The sequence below is a fragment of the Nannobrachium achirus genome (assembly GCF_963921795.1).
Source record: "Nannobrachium achirus genome assembly, chromosome: 7".
NCBI lineage: Eukaryota > Metazoa > Chordata > Actinopteri > Myctophiformes > Myctophidae > Nannobrachium > Nannobrachium achirus.
Window position 1 is genome coordinate 62044326 of NC_137816.1, and position 19740 is coordinate 62064065.

General features: G+C 41.7%; 1 protein-coding gene across 1 annotated transcript; it reads left to right on the forward strand.

Annotated features, from left to right (window-relative positions):
- Positions 1-6747: 6747 nt before the first annotated feature.
- Positions 6748-10272, forward strand: LOC308288889 (macrophage-expressed gene 1 protein-like; the record flags this gene model as incomplete). Its single annotated transcript, XM_080730363.1, has 3 exons — positions 6748-7096; positions 7429-7523; positions 8767-10272. 3 exons carry the CDS (start codon positions 6748-6750, stop codon positions 10270-10272), a joined length of 1950 nt encoding a protein of 649 aa, XP_080586489.1.
- Positions 10273-19740: the final 9468 nt, after the last annotated feature.

A 19740-nucleotide genomic window follows, 5' to 3' on the forward strand; every position in this document is an offset into this window, starting at 1 on the left:
ACGAAATATAACTCATGTAATTGGCCCACTGGCTTGTCACTTGTCATGATCTGAAATGGCAAATCTTTGCAGCAGCGCTATAGAGAGAGATCTCTCTCTCTAGCGCGCAATGAGGGCCTCTACAACTCTACAGCACATCCCTGATAACAGTCAATGCTAGTTAGTGCAACAAGTATCTCTACATCATGTCAAACACAAGCAGAAATACAAAAAAAACTACTAACACAACCTAATAGTGCAGTGTCCAAAGGTCAGAGCGATAAAAACAACTAGCAAAAGAAAATAAAAATAAACAAGAAAGAGTGATGCGGCAAGACGCACAAAAAAACCTTGGAGGTCAAAGTCAGTGCAGATATAGTTCCAGTAAAGAACAAAAGGCTACCATCGTCCTACGTTAGGAAGGTAGTCCTTGTCAATCGACCGTTGTGTGTCTCGTTGTACAGCTTGAGAGCAGCCGGTACAAAAGACTTTCCTAGTCTCTTGCATCTCCGTCCTGGGTAGACAAAACGGTAATTTCCTCTCTTACTCCAGTAACTGAAGATCTCAAGATGGATGGGGTGGCAGGAGTTGTTCAAGATGGAGTCCAGCTTCCTAGCCGTTCGCACTTTGGCTACTTCCTCCACCCCCTGCAAAGAGGACCCAACAACAGAGCCCGCTCTCCTCACCAGTCTATTTAGGTTAAAGGTGTCGCCCGCTCTATTGTTGCCACCCCAGCAGGTTATTCCAAAAAAGAGGACACTTGCCATGACAGACTGGTAGAACATCTGTAGCATCCTATTGCACACGCCAAACGATCTCAGTCTTCCCAGGAATAACAGCCTGCTTTTCCCCTTGCTGTGAATCGCCTCCGCGTTGTTCGACCAGTCCAGTGAATTGTTCAGCTGCACTCCTAGGAATTTGTAGTTGTCCACAAACTCCACTCTCCATTTATGGTGCTTGGCACCGGAGGAACTCTCTTGGAAGTGCCTTTCTCCCTTCCCTATAAGGTCATTCCACTTCCGACTTCATGTTAACTGCCTTAGACTCATTGAAAACACAGCTTGCATCTGGTGACTGACATTGTCCTTCTAATGAATGCCTACAAGTGCTGTGTGTGCTGTGTGTGTGTGTGTGTGTGTGTGTGTGTGTTATGAAGATCGCTGAATCCGTCTGTGCCTCTGACTGTGTTGCAGACATAGTGGGGGCCCGGGAACCCTGTTGTCAGACATCAGCTCCGTAAACAGAGATTCCAAAACTTTCGCGCCAGTTCCGGAAAACCACGTATCGGGTAGATCGAGGCCAGGCACTGCACACCCCGCTGCGGCGGGGAAACGTGCCATTTAACACTTATTGCACACTGAATCATTATTTTAATGATATTTAATGATAACATTTGTTACTTTTGTCAATTGTCATCTTCATAGATGACAGTCACAAAAACTGGCCAATAAAAAAAGATACCAGTTCTGTTCAGAATTTGTCGTCTCACATCTTTCCACAAAATATTAAAAAATGCTCAATAGTGGGTGTAACGGACCGAGTAGGAGAACCTCTTATAGACCATATTCACACCGTGGCCATCTTGGATCACATGACTTCCTGGAGTAGCAACCTGCATTAAAACCCATTGAGAACAATGAAGCGATGGTCCCAAAATATGAGTTTTATTCAACCAATTTCTTTTTACCAAATTGACAAATGGGCAGATGACAACTTCAACATCCCCAAAATGATTAAATAAAAGGGTATATCCACAATATGCATGGTAGTTAGGTTGCAGTGTTACACTGTACAAAGACTTGCTACAGTATGCAGACTAGTGCTTGCTCTGCCATATATAGTTAATATTACTGTATTGTGATTTTTGCATATTAATCCGAAACAATCTAACAACAAATAGTTAATATGATAGTGGAGCAAGCACTGCACAGATAGCAAGTCTTTGTGCACAGTAAGGTTGAAACCTAACTACCATGAATATTGTGAATGTACCCTTCTATTTAATCCTTTTGGGGATGTTGATGTTGTCATCTGCCCATTTGTCAATTTGGTAAAAAGAAATTGGTTGAATAGAACTCATATTTTGGGACCATCGCTCCATTCTTCTCAATGGTTTGTAATGCAGGCTGCTACTCCAGGAAGTAATGTGATCCAAGATGGCCGCGATGTGAATATTGTCTATGGTGAAAGGCCCGCCCGGAGCAACGGAAGCGCACTAGCGCATTGGAGCTAAATGGCGGAGATTGTCAGTCAGCGTCATCCTCGGAGGAAAAGTTTGGGCTGGTTGCGGTCGGAGCGACACTAGTTTAAAAGCTTAACATGGACCAAGGAAAGCATGCTGGCTTAAAGGACTGAATCACCAAAAGGAGGCAAGTAGGAGCTACAATGGAAACGATGGAGACTTCAAACGTTGTAGTGGCACACACGGACGGACGGACGGACGGATAGACATGCCTTGTCTCGAATAGCACCTCGCTGGAGAAGGGAACAAGGTGAACATTATTTCTTGGTGGCTGGTTTATAATGTGGGTTTTATTGTTTGAGCTTGTGTTTCCCTTTTCCTGTACTTTGTTATGGTTGTGGTTTTGATATGTGCCTTTTATTGTGGACAGGTGTTGTGTTGACTTTTATTGCTTATATTGATATGGTGTTATGTTCTTGTTTTTAGTTTCACGTTGATAAATAAAGAGAATGCACATCATCAGTCGGACTTGAACCATCATTCCAGCCGGGGCCTGCTACAGTGAAACTTGACCTGATGACTTCATTCACCCTCATCAAACCTCATCTGCTATTCCCCTGCAAGAGATCCCCCCCCCCCCCGGTCTCTGATTTTGCCAGATTGCAACCTACTCAGTAAGCCTTCTTTACGGTGACCGCATGGACAATAGGTACACAGCACACAACATAAATACTTAAAGGGACACTACACACACACTATAGGAACAGAATGAAAATAAAGCTTCAAACTGAAGATTGAATGGAACATTCTTTCTTACTCCCCTTTTGTTTTGGACATTGCGTTTTAAAGGGGTTTTCATGATTCCAGGGTTTGCATGATTTAATGTGTTCAAGGTTTTAAAGAGGTTTCTCAGTGTCTCCATTTGGTTTAAAGTTTTAAGGTTTATATATAATGTGGTGATGCTTTCATTAATGATTCATAAATGTTTTTAAGGTGTTAAAGGTTTTCTTGTGAATTCATTTGGTTGGTCTTTGGTGCTTCTTGCGATATTTTGCGTTCTGAATTGCACAATGCCAGGAACTGTGTGTACAACTGAAGAGTCTGAGATAGACTCACAATCAAAAATTGAATATGAAAAGGTCACAAAGGAAATTAAGGAGCTAAAGGACGCCCGTCAACAATGGAAACAGAAAAAAGACACAAACTCAAGGAAACCATTCAAACCAAAGAGAGAATTTTAACTGATTTACAAAGTCCAGTCATTGATGATGAACCTGAAGAAGTACGACGCAGTGGCCGTAATCCATACCCAACAGAAAAAATGATATTACTCCAAAAAGAAAGGGCAGCGAAAAATGTGAAAAAACTCCTTGGCATGTATGACAAATGGAAGCCCACAGTGCGCACTGCAAGAACTAAACTCAAGTAACATATTCCTGAGAGCGAATTGGGACCTCTGATTGACTCCTAGTGAAGAGTAAGGAGGAACTCTTGAGTCTATACTCTGATATACGAAAATATGTCACCCCAGATATTGAGATAAGGAGACGAGTCGATGCATGTGAGTCAATTACAAATGATGTTCTCAAAATGGCTTATGAAAGGATGGTGGAAGAGGAGTTTGATGTAGCAGAGGAAAACCAACGTCTAAATGAACTGCTTGACCGGGATCCCACGCACTCCATTTTTGGCCCTCCATCACAAACAGGTTCGCAGCATACTAACTGTCACACAAAGGCATTAGCTTTGGAGGCAGCAGCTGACCTTGCTGCAAAAGAGACAGAATATGAGGCGCGAGCAGAAGAACAGAAAAAGAGAGAACACATACAAGATTTGGAGGAACGCCAAAGGAGAGATCTAGAAACTCAGAAGAGGGACCTGGAGCGGTTGCAATTAGAGAGAGAAGTTAAAGTAGCTCGAGCTAAATTAAAAGTATACGATCAAGCAGTACAAGAGGAAGCAGCCATTCAAGAGGACTGCAATACTAAGACTAATAGAGATGATGTGACTTTAAAGACAATCTATCATTCAGAAACGACATCAAACCTACACCCAGACGTTCTTTCCCTTACTCAGACTTTTCAGAACTGTATGGTCCTGAACCGACTTCCCATTCCTGAACCATTTGTATTTAATGGTGATCCCATCAGCTTCATTGAATGGAAGACTTCCTTTAGCTCACTCATCGATCAAGGACCAATTTCAGCAGCAGAAAAGCTTTATTATTTAAGGAGATACGTAGGAGGATCGGCACGCAAGGTTCTAGAGGGCACCTTCTATAGAAGCGACAGTGAAGCCTATGGTGAAGCTTGGAACAGATTACAGCAACGTTATGGACAGCCTTTTGTTATTCAAAGAGCCTTTAGGGAAAAACTTGCAAAGTGGCCCAAAGTTCAAGCTAAAGATGCCATAGGACTCAGAGAGTTCGCAGACTTTTTAATTACCTGTCAATAAGCCATGCCCCATGTTAAGGGTCTTGAAATTTTGAATGATTGCGAAGAAAATCAAAGGCTCCTGCAGAAGCTACCTGATTGGGCAATATCTATGTGGAATCGACAAGTATCTCAATACCTACATGACAACAAAAACTTTCCCAGCTTTAAAGATTTTTCAGCTTTCGTTGCCATGGAGGCAGAAATTGCATGTAATCCTATAACGTCCTTTCACGCTCTTAGATCCTCAGATGTCAACATGGAGAGAAGACATTCTCGAGAAACCACAAACATCGCTACTGTTTTTAACACTGTAGCAGCCACAGATAGTGACTATCAATACAGGAAGTCCAGACCTCCCTGTGTGCTCTGTCAAGACGGCAAGCATCAGCTTCAGGGCTGCTCAAGGTTCACAGTAATGTCATTGGAGGAGCGACGTAATTATGTGAAAGAGGGAAGACTCTGTTATGGATGTCTGAGACCTGGGCATTATGTTGAAAATTGCCGCTATCGCCAGGTTTGTGAGGTCTGTAAGGCAAAACACCCTACATGCCTCCACAATTTCAATTCTGGGACAGAAACATCTGGACCTCTCACAGATACAACTTAATCATGTTTAACTTGAAGGACAGTGTACTTAAGGTGGGAGTTCACTTCTTTCTCAACTAAATTTGAATCTGCAATCTTCCACATTGTTTTTGTTTTATTATTATTTGTTGTTATGCTTCATTTGAGTTTGAGATTGTTTGACGGGAAAATCAGTTGTGACTCTTTCACACATGATTTTGGTGGGAGTGTAACGGACCCAGGAGGAGAACCTCTTATTGTGAAAGGCCCGCCCGGAGCAACGGAAGCGCACTAGCGCATTGGAGCTAAATGGCGGAGATTGTCAGTCAGCGTCAGAGCGTCGGAGGAAAAGTTTGGGCTGGTTGCGGTCGGAGCGACACTAGTTTAAAAGCTTAACATGGACCAAGGAAAGCATGCTGGCTTAAAGGACTGAAACACCAAAAGGAGGCAAGTAGGAGCTACAATGGAAACGATGGAGACTTCAAACGAGAACGTTATAATAAATTAAATGTATCGTATTGTTTCTAGTGGCACACGCGGACGGGCGGACGGACGGACATGCCTTGTCTCGAATAGCACCTCGCTGGAGAAGGGAACAAGGTGAACATTATTTCTTGGTGGCTGGTTTATAATGTGGGTTTTATTGTTTGAGCTTGTGTTTCCCTTTTCCTGTACTTTGTTATGGTTGTGGTTTTGATATGTGCCTTTTATTGTGGACAAGTGTTAACTTTTATTGCTTATATTGATATGGTGTTATGTTCTTGTTTTTAGTTTCACGTTGATAAATAAAGAGCATGCACATCATCAGTCGGACTTGAACCATCATTCCAGCCGGGGCCTGCTACAGTGGGCTTGATAGAAGCCTGGCTCAATAAGCAGGATCGATAAGTACATACAAAGACAAGAACATGTTTTCTTTGGAATGGAAAGTAACGCATTTACACTTTGGGCATTGCCCATGTTGTGCACGGCACACATAACCACGTGAACCAGCCTTCCCGGAAATCTAAATTAGGCTGGATCACAGGGCCAGGGGTGTCGCACCAATTTCTGGGCCCTAGGTACAAAGATTCAAAGCAGAGGCCCCCCATGAATGTTCTTCATAGGGGAGGGGGTTTAACCCATTTAGACTGGGAACGCATTATTTTGTGCTTTAACTATTGAAAAATAGCAGATATACAACCTCAAGGCACCGAGTGCTGCGCTGGGAGCTTGTAGATCTGCTATTTTTGAAAAATCGTGAACATTGTCTTTGAATATTTCGAATCCTTTCTATGTCAGTGGTGCTCAAGCTTTTTCATGTGAAGAACCCCCAAAAGGTATTGTATTTGGCCACAGACCCCCATCTCAAAATATTCCAGAATTGAAATTGTGGAGGGCTGGAGGCATGTAGGGTGTTTTGCCTTACAGACCTCACAAACCTGGCGATAGCGGCAATCTTTAACATAATGCCCAGGTCTCAGACCTGGGCATTATGTTGTGACGCCCCTGGCTACACTACAGAACGCCCTCCTACAAGTGTCACTGAGTGAAGATATAAAGAGAGCTTACAGTTACACCCTCATCCACTCTCACTCCTCATCAGCCATGTCCCAGAGAGCAGCAACATTGCTGCTTCTCTTTTCCCTACATGTCTGCTCCCCTCTCCGTTGGTCTCAACACTGCCGCTCTTCCAGTGGTCCCTCCATCACAGCCCTGGAGGTCCTGCCTGGCGGGGGCTGGGACAACCTGAGGAACCTGGCCATGGGTCGGGTGATGAACTTCAGCTACGCCCAGTGCCAGACCACCGAGGACGGCTACTACCTGCTCCCTGACGAGGTGTTCGTCATCCCCCGGAAAGTGACCAACGTTCAGACCCACGCAGAAATCATCACTTCCTGGTTGGAGCACACGAGTTCCACAGCTAAATCCATCAATATCAAGGGGTCTTTCCAAGGTTATTATTATTTTTCATTTGTTCTTATACCGTAAATTATTATATCAACTGTTTTCAATGTATTTATTTGTTTTGAAGCAGGTTTGCTTGTTTATGTTTTTATTGAGTGTACTGTAGTTTTTAATTGGTGTTATTTATAATTTTGTATTGGAGTATGGGATAAGGGGCAAGACATATATACACCCAAAAATACTATAGTTCATGTATGAAATAAATTGATAAAGACAAAAACTGAGGACATCTAAAAGAAACACCAGATTTATTATTTTACTAAATCTTTTGTCCCATTAATAATAGGTAACTCGTTTACTGTATAATCTTATCTCATACAGGTTTTGGTGTGGAAGTGAATGCAAAATTCTCTGATGAATATGAAAGGGTGAAAACCAACCAAGTCAAAGGCAACTCGGCCACAACCAGAGTACAAGTGAGTTCACTATTTTTTTCTTTTTCTTTTTTTTTCTTTTACAACAAGGGTTCATATTTTAGATTGTAATTAGAGAAAATAAAAGATTAGTGTTAAAATGTTTACATTTACTGCTTCCTATAGTTTTAGCAATTTTAGTGATTTGATTTCACTGGGTTGGGGGCATGTGTTCAAGTGGCTAAATATGTCTTTTTAGACAAAAAGCTGAAGATTTCTTTATTACTATTTACAGTAACACTACTAGCCCCCATAAGGCACATCTGCCAATGAAAGATTGCGGTTCATCTTGGGAATTGTGTCTAAAAAGCCCCCAACCACTGAAATCGTTAAAATCATTAACGTGATTGAAAGCAGTAAATGGAAACATTTTAATACTCTTCTCTTCTTTTCTCAAATCTAGAATATTAACCCTTGCTGTAAAAAAAAAAACAGTTGTCCTTTAAACAAGAACATGTCATGACACCACCAACAAAGTACTCCATGACTGCATATAGTGAAGTTTCTTGTAATCGTTAAAAGTATAACATCCTTAATTCCTTGTACATTGTGCATTAACCCTTAAGTTTGTTTCGGGTCATTTTGACCCGTTTTACATTTTCATTTAAAAAAAATTTAGAAGTTATCATTTTTTCCACCCGAAACTCACTGGCCTTAAAGATTCTTTTGTGATGAACGTGTAAAAAAAAAGATTGTTTGCACTGCACCCATGCTTAAAAAAAAAAAAAAAAAAAACAATATTAGTATTGTTTTTTAAACCAAATATCCCCCGGGTCAAAATGATCCTCAAACCGAACTAAGGTGAAGTGAATGCAAACCAAACTTAAGGGTTAAAAGCTGCCGTTTTACTTTGCTGTAAGCTAAACATGAAAGTTTCCCCCGCAGATGTGACATAAGGTGCATGCATTCTTTTTTTCCTTGAGCAGTGATGGAAATATTATTTTCCGTGACACAAAGAGGTTTGAACTGAACCGTGAGCCAACTGAACTGAACCCAACCATTGCATTATTGCCGACTGTAATTAGTTAGTAATGCCCCATTGTTTTCTTTTATTTTTTATTACACATTTGATATTCAACCGAAGTTTGACTTAAGGTAGGATATGTTTATTTCAGAACTGGAGAGATGGGGAGGCCCCTGGGACTGAACACTACAATATAAAAGACAGCGCAAGCCGGATGAAAAGGATGTGGCAAATGATGTACTTACTAATATACATTTTCCCTTTCTGCCTTAATTTTTCTAGATACGGAGCAACATCTACACAGTTAAAGCTAATCCCGATTTCACTCTGGATCCTCACTTTGTTCGACAAGTAGAGAGCGTTGCAGACGCAGTTGCAAATAACCAACTCAGACAAGCCACTTACCTCTCAGAGAAGATAGTGCTCGACTATGGAACCCACGTGGTAACGAGTGTCGATGCTGGGGCTAGCTTAGTTAAAGAGGACTACATCAAGTCCTCTTATGTCTCAAGTAGTGACTCCCAAAAGAATTCTATCAAAGCAGCAGCTGGCTTTAAGTTTTCTGGATTGTTTTCTGTTAGTGTAAAATCCGATTTTGGGTTCAAACATGACTCGTCAGAGCAAAGCGAATATGACAATAGCGTCACTTCTTCCTTCATCGAGGGCCACGGAGGTGTACCCTTCACCCCTAACATGAGTATTGGCGTTTGGCAAGAGAGCACCAGAAATAACCTTGTTGCTATTGACCGCTCTGGGCTGCCACTGCACTACGTCATAAACACCAACACGTTTCCCAATCTGCCAGAGCCCACCATTAACATGGTGGCTCTCACTCTGCAACAGGCCATAAAACGCTACTATACAGTTAACACCTACCCTGGCTGTGTCCAAGTTGACTCGCCAAACTTTAACTTTCAGGCAAACGTTGATGACAAGTCTTGTGCAGGGGCAGGCGCAAACCTCAGTTTTGGTGGAGTCTACCAGACATGTGAGACAATTAGAGGTATGCCTACACTCTGCCAGAAACTGGCTCAGGGAAACCAGCAAACAGGTGAATACTCTTGCCCCTCACCCTACAATCCAATGTTATTACGCACTGAGGTGAAAACGGAACGCTATTATATTCTTGGATTTTTTGCTTTTTTCAATGAGGCTGTAGTCCGTACATACTGGTGCTACTCCAGTAGTCCTACAGAGGACCAAGGGTTTCTGTTTGGAGGTCTTTATGGCAACTCCCATGAGAATCCTATCACCAATAAAATGAGCTGTCCTCAATACTTCACTTCATTTCAATTCCTGGCTAATGATTTAAGGATCTGTTTGAGTGATGATTATGAACTTGGTGCCCCAAACGCTGTGCCCTTTGGAGGTTTTTTCAGCTGTGAATCAACCAACCCCTTGGCAGGACCTCAACGTAGTCACTGTCCTCCCCCGTTCAGCCAGCATCGAGCCGCGGTCAGCGACGGCTGTGAGATTCTCTACTGCGTCAAGTCAGATCTGTTCCGAGGTACTCATTCGCTGCCAATCCGTCTACCTCCTTTCACCAGACCTACAATGATGAGCTTGCTGCAAAACAACACAATCACAGTGATGACAGAAGGGAACCAGACCTGGGTCAAACTCAGTTCATCTAAGTCATGGATAAGCACTGAGACAGATGATGTTGAGGACGTGATCAAGATGTATGCCCCAGGTTCTGCTGATTCACGTGGGGTGAAGGCAGGTATAGGGCTGGGGGTGATTGCTTTAGTCAGCTTCATGATAGCAGGCTTGGTGCTCACAGTATGATGGAAGAAGGGGTTGCCGTTGTGTAAAAAAGACAGACACAGGGAGGGGGAGGATCTTCCATTGCTACTTGAGAGCAACACTTAATTATATCAAGTAGCCTCCACAGTATACAAATATATTGTACACTGAGAGGCTAAATTAACACTGAGGATTTTACTGTGTAAGGAAATAATTATTTTCTATTTCACAACGGATGCTAGCATTGAAATTGCCAACTATACTGTAATCAGAAATGATAGAAACAGGTATGGAGGCGGAGTTTGCATGTATGTACATAATGATGTCAATTTTATGCCCCGTCCAGACTTACACCACAGTTCTCTTGAAACTGTATGGATTGAGGTAATCTTTGAACATGCAAAAAACATACTAGTATGCGCTGTCTATAGACCACCTGATCAGAATGACTTCTTTGAGCTGTTTGATGAGAGCTTAGCAAAGGTGGACGGTACTGAGTGTCACATTTTGGGCGACTGGAATGTGGACATTTTGCGTAAAGACGCACCCATGTTCAAGTCCTTTGATGGGTTATGCAATCAATACAGCCTCACTCAGCTTGTCACAGTACCCACCAGGGTGACAGAGCACTCTCAAACCCTCATAGATCTCGTCGTAACCACTGACAAGTCCAAAGTCACCGCTAGCGGGGCTATTGTATGCGGTCTTAGTGATCATTATATGATCTACTCTACCCGAAAAATACACAAACCCAAAGCTAGTGGCCACAGAACTGTCGTTGCTAGAAGCCTGAAGAACTACTCCAGTGAGGCTTTTAATCTCAAACTAGCGGGTGTAGACTTTTCCCCAGAGCTGCAGTGTACAGATGTCGAGGAAGCATGGTGCGGTTTTAAAACCAAATTGACCGATGCTCTAGACGACGTGGCCCCCTTGAATACCACCAGGGTTAAAGCCCGCCAAGAGCCATGGTATAACTCAGATATTGCAGAATCAGCTAAACTCAGAGACAAAAAATACGATGAAAAACGAAAGTGCTGCAAAAAGCTCAAGAAAAAATTCAACCATGACCTCAAAAAACACATTGAGCATCTTACTGCTCAATGCAAGAGACTTAGAAACCAGACAACCGCCCTAGTTAGATCCGCCAAAAAAAACTACATCGACGACAAAATCGATGAATACAAAAACAACCCACGAGACCTATGGAAGTTGCTTAACAACCAATTAGGCTTAAAATCAAAAACCATATGCCACAACATAAACATCAAAACGGACGCCGCTCTCATTTCTGACAAAGGTGAAGTGGCTACCCATTTTAACAAAACCTTTACCACCACAGCCCGTTCACTGGTCAAAAGACTGGTCGCCCCATCTGGGCGGTATGGTGAAGAATTTGTTAATACATTCTACAAAAAACTGGGCGTCAGTAAAGACAGCTTTAAACTTTCCACAGTGACAACTGATGAAGTGTTTAAAAAATTGAGCGCCCTACCTCAACACAAGGCCACTGGCCTTGATAAAATCCCAGCTAGATTTCTCAGAGATTCAGCCGCCACCATTGCTCCAATCATTACCCACATAATTAACCTTTCCATCGAACAGGGTCATGTCCCCCAGGACTTCAAACTAGCAAAAGTAACCCCCCTGCATAAAAAAGGTAGCAAACTAGACCCAGGAAACTACCGCCCCGTTTCCATTCTTAGCTCCATATCCAAAGTCATGGAGAAAATAGTCTACGAACAGATTGCAAGATATCTCGATGAGAATAATCTGATTTACGAGTTCCAATCTGGATTCAGAAAATCCCATTCCACTGACACATGCCTTCTCTATTTGACTGACCAAATCAAACGCGAAGCGGATCAGGGCAAGTATAGTGGCATGGTCATGATGGACCTCCAGAAGGCATTTGACACCGTGGATCATGCTATTCTGATTGAGAAACTAAAAGCCATCGGTCTTGACAGCGCAGCAGTGAGATGGATGCAATCTTACCTGGTGGGGAGGGAACAGGTGGTGGAGATTAACGGTACCCTGTCCCCCCCCCTCCCAGTAAGCTGTGGAGTTCCCCAAGGTAGCATACTGGGACCTCTGTTGTTCCTAATATACGTGAACGACATGGCATCTGCTTGCGACTGCAACCTGTTCCTGTTCGCGGATGACTCGGCTCTCCTAGTCTCGGGCAAGGACCACTTGCAGGTTGAAAAGACACTTAACTCTGAACTGAGTAAGATCTGCACATGGCTTAACGACAACAAATTATCAATTCACCTGGGCAAAACCGAGTCCATCCTCTTTGGATCAAATCATAACCTCAAAAAGGTAGAGAACTTCACAATCAAAGTGGGTGACAAGGTCATAACACGAAAAAACGAAATCTCCTACTTAGGATGTATCCTTGAAGCTAATCTTTCCAGCGAAAAGATGACTTCAAAAGTAATACAAAAAATCAACCAACGAACTCGTTTCCTACAGAGGATCGCCCCAATGGTCAACTTCAACACACTGAAGACCATAGCTGGTGCAATAATCCAGCCCCTCTTTGACTATGGAGTCCACGTATGGTATCGTGACGCCCCACAAGCCCTAAAAACTAAACTCCAAACAGCCCAAAATAAACTAATTAGGGTCCTGCTTAACCTTCCCAATCAGACTCACCTCACCGCTACTCACCAGTTAAGAGTGGGGTGGCTCAGAGTAGATGACAGAGTACAGCAACTTGCAATGGGCCTGGTGTACAAGATACACTACACCACTATGATACCCAAGTACCTGTCAAAATACTTTATAAACGTTAAGGATGTCCATAATTACAACACCAGAGGCAGTGCCACAGATCACGTTCAACCCAGAGTCAACTCAAAGAAAGGGTCGAACTCGTTCTTCTGCTACACCACAAAAATGTGGAATGCCTTACCGAAGGCCATAAAGGAGTGTGGATCACTAGCATCCTTTAAAATTGCCCTAAAAAACCACTTACAGGCAGCAGCCGTTCACAACTGGTAAAAACCTAGCCCAACCCTACCCTCCCTGCCCCTTCCTTGTATATACTGTACATACTGATTGTTTAGACTTACTGTTACCTGCCCCTTCCTTGTATATATTGTATATACTGTACTTACTGATTGTATAGACCTACTGTTTTCTTTTTTTCTTTACATATCTACTGCATAGTACTGTGTTCTATTTGTCTGTCATTCAATGTTATATGAGATACTTTAATGGTTTCCTGTTGAAATAAGCTTAGTCTTTTCATGGATCTCCTTTTAGTAGACCTTGTACCAGTGAACTGTACCGTCATGAATCTGTACATTTTCCTATGCAAACTTCTAATAAAGCCTTCAATCAATCAATCAAAACAAAGAAATACTTATTTCTAAATCATTTCTGTTTATAAGATCATAGGGTGAACGTTATTGTTTTCTATGATGCAGGTCATGTACAGTATGAATGATTCAAGATGTTTTATTATTCATCCCATCATAAATAGCATTCTCAAGTGTCTTGGGTTTTGGCTTCTCGACACGAGTGCTGTACTACTGTAACACGTCTGATCAACTTTAGACGAGAATCAGATGTGAACAGCAAAAGGAAATCACTAACATAATCGCTTCGCTAATCACTCCTCAGATCGGAAAGCAGGGGACGGGGCCAGTAAAGCCTCTCTTAGAGATGTTATCCAAAGATGCATTAATCAGGAAAGTAACATGAGCGATGTCATGTTATTGTTGTAGCACATACTGTATGATATACAGTAGATCAATGTGTTTATCAAAACATTTTGGGCCTTCAGGACCCAATTTCCCAGATTTCTAAATCCAAACACCCTTTGCCATAGATAGGCAGCTGGCATTATGAAGTGATGAATAAACGATAAAACAGCTTTTGAAAGAATAATTAGAAATAATAATAAGAAATGGAATTGCAATTTGCTATTTGTATGTACTGTATCATTTTGATTATTGGATCTGTTCCTATATCTTTTTTTCCTCCTGCTCTTATACTCCCTCCTATGATGTTGCCAAATAATTGCAAATTAGAACTTTGATGTATTTTTTTGCCTATAATGTAATACATGAAATAAAAAGTGGTTAACACTCTCTGTCGTTTGGGTTAGGTGATTTCTCTCCGCGCCCCCGACCGGCCGAGGGGCTATTCGGTATATACAGTATTTGGACACACCTCCAGCAGTCATGTCACCGTAACATCGTCCACAGACCATGCATCCCAGTGGCCAGTGGGAGCCCGATACGGGCAATCTAGAATAGACCATATTCACAAATCACAATGTTTGAAATTTGCATTGAAAACTGCACCTACATAGGGTGTCCCGGAAAATACACGCTGTGATTGGCCATTACAGGCACTTTGATTGGCAATCGTGCCGAATGCTCACCCCAAAACATGATTTATGAGATTGTGGTACTTGTGTGGCACAATCAAGGCATGGATGTGTTTGTAATGACAACTAGCAACACATTCATGAAAAAATAAATCACTTTTGACCGCAACAAATAGTGTAAAAGCTTATAAGCTCCACTCTACACTATGAGAGCTGGGTTCTGCAGGGGAAACTGGACAACAGGGGCCTTTCTGCCTAATAGACCCCATGGACAGTCTTTTTGGATCAATATAAATAGGAAAATGAGCCTAGAAGTGATTTAGGGCTGAGTTGTCCTTTAATGGTAAGATGGCCACCGTGTGAATATGGTCTATAACATGGTCTGCTGTCTGTTCCTCTGCGCCCTAGGAGTAAACCCAGGCAATGCTAAAACAGAGCAATGTTATTGAGATTTTGTCCTGTAAATTTTAACTGTATACTTTCAAACCCCTACAGTAACAGAAGTCCATTTCTCCAGTGAAAAAAAAGCAGAACCAAAGTCTATTGACTTTATTGACTGTTAGATTAGGTAAATCATATCAACACTGTTTAATAAATGACTAAATAAAGTCACTTCTACATAGATAGTTTGACGAGTTTCCACTGTCAAACATAACATCTATGCCCAACAAGGACACAAACTAACAGTCACAGTGCTACAGTACCTACAATATACTCATTGTCCCATGATCTATTGAATACAAAGATATTTATACTGTACAGTATATATTATTGTCCCCTCCATGTTTTCAGTCTCTGCCTTAAAAACAGAACTCTAAACACTATTTGGGGAAGTGTCCAAGGAGGGCTGACATGACAGCCTTCCGTTAGTGAGTGAGTGAGTGTGTGTGTGTGTGTGTGTGTGTGTGTGTGTGTGCGTGCGTGCGTGCGTGCGTGCGTGCGTGCGTGCGTGCGTGCGTGCGTGCGTGCGTGCATGTATTGTGACTGTTCACTGAGAACATTTTAGGGCAGAGGTTTTTCCTTGGCCTCTAGGGAGTGTTTGTGTGTCAGTAAAATAATATGCTTTTGTACAGTATGTAGGCCTGTGTCATCTTTTCGACACCCAAACCCAACCCTTACCCTAAACCTAACCTCCGTGGGGTGAGTCGCTAACCCTCCCGACGCTCCTTTGTCGAAATGACGGTCGTTCGAAAGAGCGAGATTTCCCCCTACAAATGTACAGTATGAGCAAATGAACACAAAACGCCCCTGGTTTTGGACTTCCTTAAACTTGGGGCAATAGATAAGGAACTTCAGATATTTACATAGAGTACTAGCCCATGTCTAAACAACTATCAGTTTTTTAACATAATTATAAGGAAGTTATTGTCTGGTCCATCCGTCCGTCTATTACCAGCTAATCTCCGGCGCCGTTGGCCCTTTCGCTGCCAAAATGAGCACACACACTCCCTGGATGCCATTTCAGAACCCCTACCCCACATTTTTCACATGGCCCTGTTCTAGCACCACCATGAGGATGATGTTTGCAAAAAAACATTTCTGTACACTACTCTTAGAGATTTTGTCCACAAATCCTACAAATCGGTAGACAGTATCTCTACAGTCATGTGATCAAGTTGATCAACATGATCTATCCGATTTTCCATATTACATCCTGATTGGCTACAATTCACCGTTTGTCAGCCTTCTGATTGGTCCCTGAGACTCCCTGACTGGCCAACCAGAAAAAACATTCACTTTTCGCTACCGGTGGGAGAAAGTCGATTCAGTCTTTCACCGCGGTGCCGTGAAAGACTACTTTTGTAAGACGAAATATAAAATAAGGCATTCTTTTATGGCTGTGTCTGTTTGCTATATTAGTACCAGTAGTAACAACAATCACCACACTTTGTGTCACATTTCTGCCGAAGCATAATGAGCTGGCCAGATGTATGGAGAACCGAGATGACTGGAAACAACGATGGAGGGCTCGTCTGAGGACGACCTAGATAGATAATCCACCTTAACGTTCATATAATGACCTTACACTTATATCACTGCATCTCACTCAAGGCAGCTAAATGAATACAATATATCTCTCCTGTAAATATTGTTTATGTTTAGATCGATTTATTCTTTCTGTGCTGTAAATATGTTCTATTTTAGATCTAGTCTCTAGTCAACATTGTACTGGTTTGACCGTCTGTTTTTACGTTTTTTTTTATTATTAGTATTTTTTACTTCATTTAGACATAGTTCAGTGTTACCATCATTAAATTTGTACAGAGACACGAAACACAGTATGCTATTGACATGCAAGCAGCCAGCCAGGAATGCGCCCATGTGGTATATGCTAACAATTTGGAAATTGGGTCGCCCCATCACAAAGTCAATAAAAAAGAAAACTGCTAAATTAACCCTTCAGTTTATCTCTGTAACGCATTCATTGTAACAAACTGCTCCTATTTGATATTTTCCATTTTTATCTCATTATTGGCTGCATCCAACATGTGAAATTGAATGCAATTTGAGCAAGTTACTTAATCGTGTCAGAATATTAACAGAAACTGTAATATTTGTGTTTTGTTAATAGTCATAGGCATCTTAAACAGAATACATATTCGTCTTTCTCCCTTCAATGCTTTCTGTGATTTCAGCATTGTGATTCTGTGACATCTTATTCTTAAATATATATACGATCTCATGTTTAAATGTCAGCCGTTACGACTGATAAGTTACCAATAAAATCATCATTGGACAAGAGGAATTTAATATTTTGCTTTGAAGTCAGTTCTCAGTATTTGAATCGAAGCCCAGTATGTCTGAAAGTTGTATGTATAACAGTCAAAACATTGCATGACTGAATTAACACCAATATACATTATGTAGATGACATAACATGCAATGCATATATTCTCAAAGCTTCTGATGTCCAAGAAAGAAAAAGGCTGCTGCAGTGCATAATATACAGTACTTGGAGCAGTTGCGTGTGAGTGTCCTCATGAAAATGGCAGATCTACGTGTTTATAGGCTAGTGACAATGGACCCAAAAATCGGGCTGTGAGTTGAGGCATATACGCCTGTAGATTCACAATGGAAGCTCAGAGGTTTAAAACTTGCCATAATTGAAGCCAGGATATCTCTACATTCTAGTAAAGAATGTAAATATCTGAATGGGAAAGGGAGATCTAGTCATTTGAACACTTGCCTACAATAGGCAGAAAAGTAGCACAGAGTGCTTTACAGATACACAATACTCAATAAAAATAAAAATAAAAAAGTAAGTAAGCTCTACAGTTGCAGAGATACAAAGATAAAAAATAAGCTCTACAGTTGCAGAGAAGACACCAATAAATTAAAACACCTACAGTAACATAGAAAACAAAAGAACAGTGAAAACAGGGATGCCTATAAGTGACAGGCCTGTCTGAACATGTGTGTTTTCAGATGCCTCTTAAAGGAGTCCTCTGAGGGGGCCGTTTTTAGTTCCAGGGGGAGGGCGTTCCAGAGTTTAGGGGCTATGGCCTCAAAGGCTCGGTCGCCCTTGGCTACAAGGTTTGTCCGAGGGACATCAAGCAGGTGTTTATCTGCGGATCTGAGTGAACGGGTGGTGGGGGTGGGACGGATAATTTCTGAGATGTACGTAGGGGCTGGGCCATGAATTGCTCTGTAGGTAAATGTGAGGACTTTGAAGTGGATCCTGTAGTGTACCGGGAGCCAGTGCAGAGTATTCTGTCATGGATTGTCATAGCAACATATGTTCTACTGAATAATACCATTTACCCAATACTATTGTGTCAATGTACTGTAGCTTGTCGTGTCACTAGATTATAAACAAAGTATATAATGCCCCAAAAGTGGAAAACTGAAATGGTCCTAATGAAATCTACAGTATCACACCAATTAGTTTCATTTTGACTTCACTTATCAATGGTGTAAAGATATTAACAACTTATCTTGAGTAATAAGTCCCAAACTTATATATAAAACTTCAACAATAATGCAGAGAAAAATGCCAACAATTATTTAGCACTAGAAACTGATGCTCAAGCTAATATCCTCATAAAAGCAAGTCATTCAATTCTGTAGAGTTGATGTAATTTAACACCTTTGGTTACAGTCAAGTTACAGTAGCCTAATACTGCAGCATTTAGCTCCACCTGCTCTAAATGCGTCTTAATTATTGCAGTCATTCTAAGAGAAAATATGGCCTAACCCCAAAAAAATTGATACAAAAGGTTTTTCAATGGATTCTATAATCTATAAAAAAAATCATAACAATTATGCACTTGGTGACTAGTTTTAGATTTTTGGCATGGTGTTAGGTATGGGCATAAGGTCTTCAAAAACATAGCAAACAAGTTGGGCTCACCCCCTAGTGGTCTGTTTGAAATTAATCCATTATTAAAAAGGTCTGCACATGGTTGAAACCCCAAATAATTGATGGAAGAGATTTTTCAACGGATCCTGTTACTATTAGGTTTGCTAAATAACATCCTAAAAGCTTAGGAGAAACAAACCACTGAAAAGGCATAATTTTCATGATGGCGTCCATGGGAGCTTAACTCAGTTAGCGCCGGGCGACTTTACGAGCGACTAGTTCACTATGGCGTTTGGTGCCGAGCGACTCGGAGCGACTTTTATATAAAAGCATTGTTTAAGCTTTTAATATGTGTTTATAGACGGAGCGAAATGGTTAGCTTACCTCAGCTAATGTCCACACGTAAACCGTGAAAAAAAAGGATACGATTATGACGTCACCTTTAAACCAGGGCTTCCTGTTGACAACAGGCCTCTGCTAGCGTTAGCCTCAATGCAACCATCCGACCCTCACGTAGCTTCACTAGGTCGGATTTTGATTCTGAAACTTTCTGTGTGGCATCTATATACGTCCCGATGCCCATACCAATGGTGGTTTGAGACGATCAAGCACGAATTGAACAGTATTGAGCTGAAATGGTGACCGGCGGCCCGTCCATGTTAAGTCAATGAGGACCAAGTCAGCGTCTCATCCTGTTATGTGGATTTAAACAGGCTTAACATGGGACCATGTCAGTGTATGGTGTATGGTGGTCTCTAGTGGTCATCTGGTGGTATGGTATGTTGAACGTGCATTCGTTAAGGTGGTCTGGTTAAGGTGGTCTGGGGGGATACAAAATAGCTATTTCCTGGCGTTATAAGCGCACATT